Source organism: Danio rerio, chromosome 5 (genome assembly GCF_049306965.1).
Source record: "Danio rerio strain Tuebingen ecotype United States chromosome 5, GRCz12tu, whole genome shotgun sequence".
NCBI classification, from domain to species: Eukaryota; Metazoa; Chordata; class Actinopteri; order Cypriniformes; family Danionidae; genus Danio; species Danio rerio.
Genome location: NC_133180.1, coordinates 20,100,663 through 20,111,682, shown reverse-complemented (window position 1 = coordinate 20,111,682; position 11,020 = coordinate 20,100,663). Strand labels below are relative to the sequence as shown.

The 11,020-nt window shown below is 35.1% G+C and overlaps 1 protein-coding gene across 20 annotated transcripts in view; it reads right to left on the bottom strand.

Annotated features, from left to right (window-relative positions):
* Positions 1-315: 315 nt before the first annotated feature.
* The window catches only part of acacb (acetyl-CoA carboxylase beta), a 54,239-nt gene continuing 43,534 nt past the window's right edge, over positions 316-11,020 (bottom strand). For all 20 annotated transcript variants that reach the window (XM_073952055.1, XM_073952057.1, XM_073952060.1 and 17 more), the window contains 14 exons: positions 10,794-10,891; positions 10,423-10,543; positions 10,201-10,311; positions 9,953-10,096; positions 9,020-9,140; positions 8,842-8,938; positions 8,642-8,738; positions 8,399-8,534; positions 7,321-7,498; positions 6,344-6,456; positions 6,112-6,266; positions 5,834-6,004; positions 3,870-4,006; positions 316-2,445 (listed from right to left, as the gene is read on the bottom strand). In XM_073952055.1, coding sequence (XP_073808156.1) covers positions 2,319-2,445; positions 3,870-4,006; positions 5,834-6,004; positions 6,112-6,266; positions 6,344-6,456; positions 7,321-7,498; positions 8,399-8,534; positions 8,642-8,738; positions 8,842-8,938; positions 9,020-9,140; positions 9,953-10,096; positions 10,201-10,311; positions 10,423-10,543; positions 10,794-10,891 — 1,806 coding nt within the window. In that variant the 3' untranslated portion in view covers positions 316-2,318. The remainder of the gene's footprint in view (positions 2,446-3,869; positions 4,007-5,833; positions 6,005-6,111; positions 6,267-6,343; positions 6,457-7,320; positions 7,499-8,398; positions 8,535-8,641; positions 8,739-8,841; positions 8,939-9,019; positions 9,141-9,952; positions 10,097-10,200; positions 10,312-10,422; positions 10,544-10,793; positions 10,892-11,020) is intronic.

The following is an 11,020-nucleotide window of genomic DNA, read 5'->3' as shown; positions in this document are numbered from 1 at the left end:
ATAAGCTGTGGTGGGTGTTTCTCTTTGTCTCACGCTGAATGCAGTCGACCAATCGCAACAGACTGGCTCATCGGACCAATCAGCGCAGATTAGCATAGCGTTAAAGAGGGGTTTGGGAACAAATAAATCGCTGAACGAATCATATGTGAGTCGTTAGGACAATTAGCTAAAAGTAAATGCATATTATAAGACAATAAAAGTGTCTTACATGCATTTCAGCCTGTTGTTAGAGACCCCCAAAACCGAAATATGACTTTTTAATGTATAATAGGGGCTTTTAAAGATAACTACCAATAAGAAAAATGACCACCAAGATGAAAACATACATTGTTTAATGCACAATTATTATTTCATTTAAAAACATCCTAATGTACAGTCAAACAAAACATTCATAAAAAAAAATTAAGTCAGGCACTTAAACTAGATTTAGTCTTAATCTAGTACTATATAGTTAAAAAGCGCACATTACAGGCATTAAATCTGATCAAATTCTTCAATCAGAATTATCAGTCAAGTACAGTGCAGCAGCAGTGGGTATACATATTTACCCATTCATATGAACAAAATAATTACCTGCAGTCATGAGAAATATGCTATAAAAACAACCTAAATTCAAAACATCAAATATACACTGGCTCTTAGTGGTGTAACGGATCACAAATCTCACGGTTCGGATCACATTATGTTTTTTTTAGTCACGGATCGAACCATTTTTTGGATCAAGAAAAAAGGGGAGGAGACAAATGTAATTTGCTTTCCATTTAATACAAAAACAGCACTGCAAGACACTTTTGGTTTTAACAAACAGAACTTAAAACCTGTAAATTGATTAAAATAAAATTCAGAAATAATCAGCTGAATAAAAAATAAAAAAAAGATTCGCTACTGTTGCTGATGATGCTAAATGTAAAAATCGAACATTATAATTTGTACAGCCCATATTTACTTTTAGTCTCATTTAAAAAAAAAATGATTCAGTTATTCACTCATAAAACTTCATGTTTCATTGCTAGATGTGCCATTTCTGAAGAAACATTCAGTGGCATATTTTTGATGGCTGATTGTCGCAACCTATTGGTTCAATAATGTAATTGTTGCCTACAACTTTCATTTTTGAGCATCGTTACATGTATATGACGATGATTTTAATCTTTACCATAAACATCAGTGGCTTTATCTAAACTAAAAATTCAGTACTTTTGTGTTATTTGACTGTTTGTAACTTCATAACGAACTCAAAGACTAAAGACTGAATCTCTTTCTTGATTTTTGCATTTCTTAAAAACAGATTTGAATGCTGCGATTCAAAGGATTAATAAACATATGGAAATCACATAATATTTATAATTTATCTTGTGTGGGTTTGGAGATCCCGATCCTCCAATGATTAATTGTGCAGCTTCTACTGAATGCAATAATGCAGGCTAAACAAGTAGTGACAGAAAACACCTTTATGACCTAAGAAACCCACCACAACTTTTTCAATCATCATTAAATTTTACAGGAAATCCTAAATGCTTTCATACATGTGATTTGAATGACACGAGAGGTGATCTCTGCAAATTTAGGATTAATCCACGGGTCACACGTGTTCTGAATATTGGGTTGTGATCCATGCAAATCACGGACCAACCATGATCCGTTACACCCCTACTGGCTCTTATATTGACAACATTCTCACATTTAAAACTTGGTCAATCAGCTAATCTGCATTCAATATGAAAAAAAAAACCTGAAAGTTGTGAATGCACATTACCAAATTGTACCATCTAAATTTAAATGAAATGAAAAGTTGGAATAACTACTCTACCATTTACACGTTGATTCCATTTAGCTACAATACTGCTCATTTACTTGACGTTGAATCAGTGTGCTCTGCTTTATTGTTATGTATATACTGTACATATATATATACCTGAGGAAGAGCCATACAGCATGAATGTGCACTCCAAGCATTGGTAGTTCCCTAAAATCATGTAATAATTCAGCGTATTGTACATTCATCAGTCGATTATGTCCACAGAAAGGACACAAAAGCACAAACGTGAACAGATAAATACTATAAACACAGGTTTCCTCTAGTGAGAGTGAGTTTCCAGGAAATGCTCATGTGAGAAATATTCATTCAGAAGTGGTCAAACTGTGAGTCAATGTGCGCTAAAGTGAGTACGTGCGATTGGTGGACGTTTGAAATTGTGCGTTTAAGGCTACTGACCACTGATTGATCATATTATTTAGGATCTATTGTTTATTTACTCTACTTACTCTGACAAGACACGTCACAGCGCTGTATGTACGTTTTATTGGTTAGGACGTTATCAACTGGTGGTGGAGTTGTCCATGGTGGCCAGCAGGTGACAGACTTTGGCTCTCTGTGAAGGCGTAATGTTCTGTGCCATGTGAATGATGCAGTCCATAGTCACTTCTGGATTGGCTTGGACTAAGCTGAACAAATAATGCAGGAAAATTACTTTACAGATACTTAAAGGGATAGTTCATCCAAAAGTGAAAACTGTGTCATCCTTTACTAAGCCTCCACTTGATCCAAACCTATTTGAGTTTCTTTCTTCTGTTGAACAAATGAGGAGATATTTTGAAGAATGTATAAAGAAATAAAAGCTCCTGACAACCATGTTGTTTTCCTACTATGGATGTGAATGGTTCTTCAAAATATCTACTTTTGTGTCCATAAGAAAAAAAGAAACTTGTATAGGTTCAAAAGCACTTGAGAGAGAGTAAATTACACATTTCTGATGAAATATTTGCTCTATTGTACTTGTAAAGCACTTATTGCTTTTAAATTTGTTATTGCACTTGTGATAAATGCAACTGTTTTTATAAACAAACTGTGAATTGTGAATCATATATGATTTGAGATAAGGTAAAACAGACTTTTTATAATATCTTTTTCAAAGTTCATATATATATTTGGGATTATTTTTATTAATAAATTCTCCAGCAACACATTAAATCGATCCAATCCAAAGTGAAATTGAACAGTTTAACACACACACACACACACACACACACACACACACACACACACACACACATATATATAAATGTTATATATATATAATTGTTATATATAAAAAAATATATAAAATTAAGCATATACATGTACAAGCATTGTCGGCTGTATAGTTGAAACTATTTTTATTTTCATTATGCTTCGACTGTATTGAACTTAACTGAAGCCTTAACTGAAGTACTATTAGTAATAATAATAATAATAAATATTAAATTGTAATAACAAATCATAAATTAAAGAGCCCCTGTTCTGGGTTTTTGAAAAAGACCTTCCATACAGTGTGTAACAGTTCTAAATGAATGAAAACACCCAGCCGATGTTTAAATTTGCAAGTGCAAGTATAAATGTTATTCTTTAAATTTTACAAAATAATTTACTCACCCTCCACTTGTCACATTGACAAACCCATTTTCACAAAAAAAGGAAACCTGTACGAATTGATTTCTATAATAATTTTTTCTTATTATTATCTATCTTCTTTTGTGTTGGAAATGGAAAATGCAAACCCATAAAGGTTTGTAACCACTTCGGGGAGAGTAAATAATAAGTAATGTTTTGTTTCAAATTTACCACAGTTTCTTTTAAGACTGTGTATCACAACCATTTTTAATATATACTACAATGACTTCTGAAGGATCATTTGAAACATTACATTTGCAATTACATTTAAAATAGACAATATTTTTATTTTCAGTTGTAATCATATTTAAAAGATTGACTGCTTTTACTGTTTTTTATTCAATAAATGCAGACTTGCCCAGTATTCTCTTAAACCTTTGAATGCTAAATGATGCATTATGTATTTGAATTTCACGTCTATTGGAGTGGAGAGATCTACCTGCGGATGTGTTTGAGAGCGTAGTCCCTCTTTATGCATTTGATGTTTTCTCTGATGACCGAACGTGTTCCGTCCTGCTGGGACAGGTTGTTTTCCAGCCACTCCACCACCACTTTGTTATTGTCCCACAGATATGCCTAGAAGATACCATTGCCAAACCTTTACCTCGCATGGAATAAAAAAAAACCTTTTCATAGATAAACAGATAATAGTAGTTACGCTGACAAATATGCTTTTAAGGTTGGCATTAACTCTGTTAATAGTTTGAAAATCATACATATTTTTACATTTGAATTTTACTTTGAGTATGTTTCTATGAATGTTCTTATAAATGTTTTTTTGTAATGTACATATTTAACCATTTCTTTTTTTCTCTGTTTTATCTATTTGTACCTGTGAATTTTTTGGAGTCTCATGACCCAGCAGTCTTGGATAAATTTTAAGATTTTAAAAAAATTACATTAAAACATGCTTTGCTATATACAAGCCTGAGTTTAAACCCCTAGTACTTTTGAGTTGACATTAAAACAGGTTTTACTATTCACAATCCTGATTATAACCCCCTAGAAAAAAAACTCATACTTTTGAGTCTCTTTTGCACAATTCACTGCCATTATAGATGATCAAGAACAATACAAAGGGTGATTCAAAAAGAATACCACAACTTTGAAAATTCCTATTTAATCAAAGAAACATGATGGAACTTTGGGTAGTTATTGTTAAAGAGTACTTAAGTTTTTTAGAAAACAAGTTCATGGATGTTCAACATGACCCCCTCCAGACATTTGAGTGACATCAACCTAATACTCGAAATCGTTCCACACTCTGTAGCATCTCGGGCGTAACAGTTTGGATAGCTGCAGTTATTCTTTCTCGGTCACAACCAAATGAGCAATCATATGAAGCTTCAGAGCTTTCTTAAATTGATGACAGAAAGAGCTTAACTCTACTTTTCTTCTTTGCAGAGTTCTCGATTTTCAAAGTTGTGGTATTCTTTTTGAATCACCCTGTATATTTTTTAATTCTCATAAATAATGACTGAATCTTAGTTTATGGATCAACTACTTATATAAAATGATTATATCTCTATGCAGGACTGCTTGTCATTTCTTTTCAATCCTACTTGATTCTTATTGTTTCAAAACAATGTTTAATTTTTAGATTTGTCATTTTGTTTTGGTTTTTTTTTTAATGAATTTTTACATCCTGTCCTTTAATTTTTATGCACTCTGTGACATTAGCATGTGATGTGATACTGTTAATGTTATTTCATATCATGGGCAAACAATAATAATAGTAAATATATATGTTAAGGCAGTGTTTCTCAACCACGTTCCTAGAGGACCACAAACACTTTGGATGTCTCCTTTGTCTGTCACATCCATTACAGGTCTTTCAGTCTTTATTAATGAGCTGATGATCTGAATCAGGTGTGTTTGGTTAAGACAATATGGAAAATGCGCAGAGCTGGTGGTCCTGCAGGAACCTGGTTAAGAAACACTGTCTTAAGATATCTTAACAAGGGCGTCACGGTGGCTCAGTGGTTAGCCCTGCCGCCTCACAGCAAGATCGCTGGATCAGTTGGCATTTCTGTTTAGAGTTTGCATGTTCTCCCTGTGTTTGCGTGTGTTTCCTCTGGGTGCTCCGGTTTCCCCCACAGTCCAAAGACATGCGCTGTAGGTGAATTGAATAAACTAAATTGTCTGTAGTGTAGGAGTGTGAATGAGTGTATGGTTGTTTCCCAGAACTGGGTTGCACCTGGATAACATATGCTGGAATAGTTGGCGGTTCATTCCGCTGTGGCAACCCCTGATGAATAAGGGGACTAAGCCGAAAAGTAAAGTATCTTTTTTTTAATAATTTTAGTCAACAAAACAATTTTCTGAGTTGTATTTTTCTGCATTCTGATTTTTGACCTTTTATTTGAAGAATTTATCCATCACAAATAACTGACGTTTCCTTACTTTTACAGCTCCTTCTGTCTCCACAAACCAGCGGCGCAGCATGGACTGTATGTGTCCGTTGCTCAGGTCTTGGTTGGCCTGCATGATCTCCTTCTTTACCACTTCCTCCAACAGCAGTCGCCTCAGACGCCAGTAAAAGAATGACCTAGCAGTCTTCCAGTCCAGGATGTCCTAAAAACATTTTAAAAGTTCACTGTGAAAAAGCATTTACAAACTGTTCAGGAAAAGAAAACTCTTCATGAAATTTTCTCTATAATTAGTTTTTTAAATGTCTGTACCGTGATGACTCCCTTTTCCTGCATCCGTCCTGGAGTGTCATGAAGGTCAACAAACTGCACTGCCACCTGGTGGTAGATGGGAAGAAGGAACTCCTCTCTAGACTTTAGTTTTGCCTCCAGGTCTTTACGCTCCTGGCTCGGTAAGTCTGGTTTGCCTACATTAAGCACAACATTGTCACAGAAAGTACTACAGGTAAGAAATGTGTGTTTAAAAGGAGATTAACTGCAATACCTAGCTGCTCAGCCAGACGAGAATACACTGGATCAATCCTTCGCATGGTCTTTAGCAGGTCTTTTTTTCTGAATTTGATCTCCACTGTGCCCTCAGCCTCCAAAACGCCCCCTCTGGAGAGAAGACAAGAATTAAGGTAAACAAATAATATTTAGAGTCTGTTTGCATCTTTGTAGAAAAGTTCTGTGTACAGACAATAATGCTGTCAAAATGGCTTAAATGTTGCATAGTACATGCAAGGTCAGTAATGTTCACACACACTGTCATAATGCACCTGCACACATGGTCATAATAATGTCCACCACATTTTTTGGTTGTTAAATTCTCAGTCATGACTATGGACACATAAGATGCATCCAAATGACGTCACTGCTTTTTCAAAATGACACTTTTTATTGTGTACACCGAAAAAATAATGGTATCATTTTAAAAAACGTTCACTTTAAAACCCATCTTAAAGTGTTAGCATATTCAGACCTCCAAAATGGCATTTGCTGAATAGAACTTACAGCAAAAATTTAAGGTTAACCCTTAAAGATGCCATGTAAAGTAAATCTAGATATGTCTAGTCATATATAATCATGTAAAATCCCAGTGGACAACAGACCAATCAAAACACAATACATAATGTTGTGTTGTTCACGGGGCTTGCCCTCAGCTTTTGTATGAAGCTACTTTAGATCATATTCTACTACATCATCCAGACCTGACAAGCAGTCGTGTCATTAAAAGTTTCGCAGGGATCATTAATAAGCACATCCCATACTGCATTAATTTACTATGTACATGGGACTTTTATTTTGAAAACGGGAGACACAGTAAAAGCCAGCAACACCAGATTGTTTTTTATGCATTGATATGCTACGATTCCATGAACCATGCTTGTCAGGACGCAAAACACCAATTTAACTTCTTGAATCAATATAAATATGGCACCTTTAAAGTAATGAAGGGTATTTTTATGAACTAGCTTTTACCTGCTTTCTCGATCTGCATAGAGCTCCATGTGCTGAAGGTTTATAGTAGGGTCGATCACGACCCATGATCCTCCTCTCAGCTCAGCATTAGGAGGAATGTAAACCAGCACAGGCTGGCTGAATTCTCGCAGGGCATCCACGATATAAGAGCCAAACTTGAGCACCTGGTCGTACATATCTGACATAGAAAGCCATGAGTTATCTTAAAATTGTATAGATACATTAAAGCGTTGGTTCATTTAGTAAAATCTGTAAAAAGTTAATAAAAATCAAATCACCCTCATTGCATTCCAAACCCGAGACCTTCATTTGTCTTCAGAAAACAAATTAAGATATTTCAGATGAAATTTATTAGCTCTCTTAACATTCAAAGCTGTTTTGTTACTTTTTTTTTATTTTTGGTGCAGAAGAGAGTTCTTGGAGCTTCGTATGATTACAGTCGTATTGACTTCGTATTGAACCACTGAAGTCACATGAAATATTTTGACCATTTTTTGATTCCTTTTCTGGACTTTGTATGTCTCGATGGAGAAGGAAAGAGCTCTCAGATTTCATCTAAAATATCTTAATTTGTGTTCTAAAGATGAACGAAGATCTCAGAGGTTTGGAACGACATAAGTAATTAATAACAGAATTAAAATTGTTATGTGAGCTAACCCTTTCAAAAATATTTTTAAAAGACAATGTTTCAACTCACATACACAAAGACTGCAGTTAATTGACTATAAAAACTTTAATAAAAATATTAATATTATTAGAAATATTATTACATATACCAATAAGTAAAAAAGAAATGTACTTCAGTATTTTTATTGTATTCCTGTGATGGCAAAAGCTAGTTCTTCAGTAGTCAATACAGAAATCCTCCCGAAATCAATCATGTAAACTGATTTGCTACTTAAAAAACATTGCTTATTATTATCAATAGTAACAGATGTTCTGCTTATTATGTTGCGGAAACATTTTTCTTTTGACCATTTAAAGGTTCAGAAGAACACTATTTATTTTAGTTTTTGTAACAAAGCAAATATCTTTATTGCTACATTTGCAACTTAAAACATTAACACCAGTTAAATACCTTTCATGCCTCCAGAAAATCCTCGCCAGTTGGCAAACACCATAAGGGGAAGTTTCTCTCTATTGAAATCCTCAATAGCCTGAGCCGTTTTATATGCAGAATCTGGAAACCACACCTGACCAGCTTGCTGGAGGAGCTGAGGCAGAAAGGACACTACATTCTAAAACTGATATAAATAAACAAAACCCACTAAAAGCAAACTAATCACAGAAGAAAGCACAGATCCTACAGTTAGACACTTACCTTGGCCTCTGAGTCTAAGTTGGCAGGATCTGCTGGAATGGCAAGCTCGACTGTGCGGGTCTCCACAGCAATGACCCCAAGAGGAATCCCACCAAGCCTGAATAACATTCATGATCTTACTCGGATTCAGAATTTTGACTAAATATCTGTGTAAATATAATATAAATGTTTATTTAAAAACGTATTGTTCTGGCTCTTACCTGGCTCGGCCCACCACCACTGTCTGTGCCCATGTAGCCATTATCTCCAAAAATGAACCATGATCAAAGAATCCACTCTGCCATGCTCCCTTCACAGCTATTCAAACATGACACACTAAGCATTAAGAGTATGTTTTGAAATGTACATGACAGACTGTGTGGATAATTTGGCTCTTACTGGGATGGGGTCGTCCACAGAGCAGCCAGCGAGGGTCATAAGGGGCTTTTGTGGGAACAAAATCGATCTCTCTGTCGACTGGATCAGTGGCAGGCTTTATTGGGACTGGACTTTGATTGCTCTAATTACAAAGGCAAACACCTTTACATTAATGATCGAACAAAAACATACAGTACACTGTCAAAGTCAAAACTAAACCAAGCCACAGATGGTAAAAGGTAAACCCAAAGCCAATCAAGGTCAAAACATGGTGGTTTTTATCTAATCTACTGTATTTACTTATTGGCAATGGTGAATTGAAGTAAAACTGTAACATTTGTCAAAGTTACAACTTAGGTTTCTGAAAGGTGCAGCATTATTTAAAAAAATCTTATTTTAATCTTGTTTATGGTCTAATTTGGGCTTTTTCACACTGATTTAACTTCAAAAATGCTTGTTTAAGATGTTTTATTTTTAAATTAGCCCTATAAGTAGGCCCACACGTAATCTGCGCGCGCAGAATTCTGCAGATTTTCTGCAAAATTCCGCAGATTTTTAGCCCATCATTAATTCTGTTTATTTACTTTGAATAATATGAGTAAATCTAAATTTATTCAGTTTTAAAATTAATTACAGTAATATTATTGACTAATATGAAAATGTTAATCGGATTTAAGTACAATGCCGTTTGTAAAGTAATATTTTTATATTAGTCTTTAATATTTATATTAGTTTTTTAGTAGAAATATTATATGAGAGACTTGCTTTGTTTACCAAATGAAGTAAATCTAATTGGATTTGCATTTTAAACATTAAATAAAAGTAAAAAAAGGTATTGTTTTTTATTTCCTATATTAAGGTTTTAGTTATGATACTCCCAAAATCATCCCGCAGAAATAGCAAAAAACATCCGCAGATTCCTTCTGGCCCTACCTATAAGTAATTAGAAACTACCTTTGGCATGTAGGATAACCACTGTAGAATAGTGAGCACTCCTTCAAAGTCATCTGGCACGGTGGAGTGTGTCACTCCATTGTTGTGCATGATCTGAACCCCACCAAGCTGGTTATTGGAGGTGTAGACTTCACGACCCAGCACCTACACCAACACAAAATTATGAGTAATAAAAGAAACAAAGGCCACATACAGTAAATATGATACTGTACAGTTTGAGGTGTCACTGCAGATGTGATATTCCACACCTTGTTTAATGCCCCGGCTCCAGTCAGGATGATATGGGAGTTTTCCACTTGAATGACTCTTTGTCCTAGACGTACCAGATAGGCACCGATTCCTATAGCCCGACACGTGACCTAGAGAAAGACGAGAGTTTAATGGATCACCAAACCTGATCACTGCTACAACATTGGTGTTTAGAAACAGTACCATGTCTAATAATACAATGGGAAGATTTTAGGTCTCACCATGCTGATAGTGATTATTTCTTTATAAGCCTGAGAAGTTTCTCCAGCTATTGTGCCCGAGCCCCTCAGATTCTCCACTCCAATACCCTCTTCCTTTCCTATGATGTCTGTGAGGATGTATCTGAAACATTAAACAAAAATAGTTGTGTATATTTCATATTAATGTGAATATGGATAAGCACTATTGACAAGTTCAACACATGAGCAGAAACATTGAATCGAGTCTTCTGTTCCAACATTTGTACACGCACATAATTTGGGCTTTCCACAGACATGTTTGGCTCCTCGTGAAGATAAAAACTGAGTCATGGTGACAGTTGCAGAACATGGATGGCTGAAGTATTTTTTATGCTTAAAATCAGTAATCTCACCTGGACTCTCCTCCCTCCTCTACATGGTGACAATGGACAGAATTGGAGGAACTGATGCGGGTGTAGTCTTGAGGAGTCAGATACAGGTACTTAAAACCCTGCAGGGGCAAAACAGAACAATGGATTTGAACAAAGCTGAACAGAATCAAAATATCAAGTAAAATGAAAACTCAATCCAGGAAGCATTTTTGTATTTAAAAGATGTCTAATAGACGTCAAAACATAGA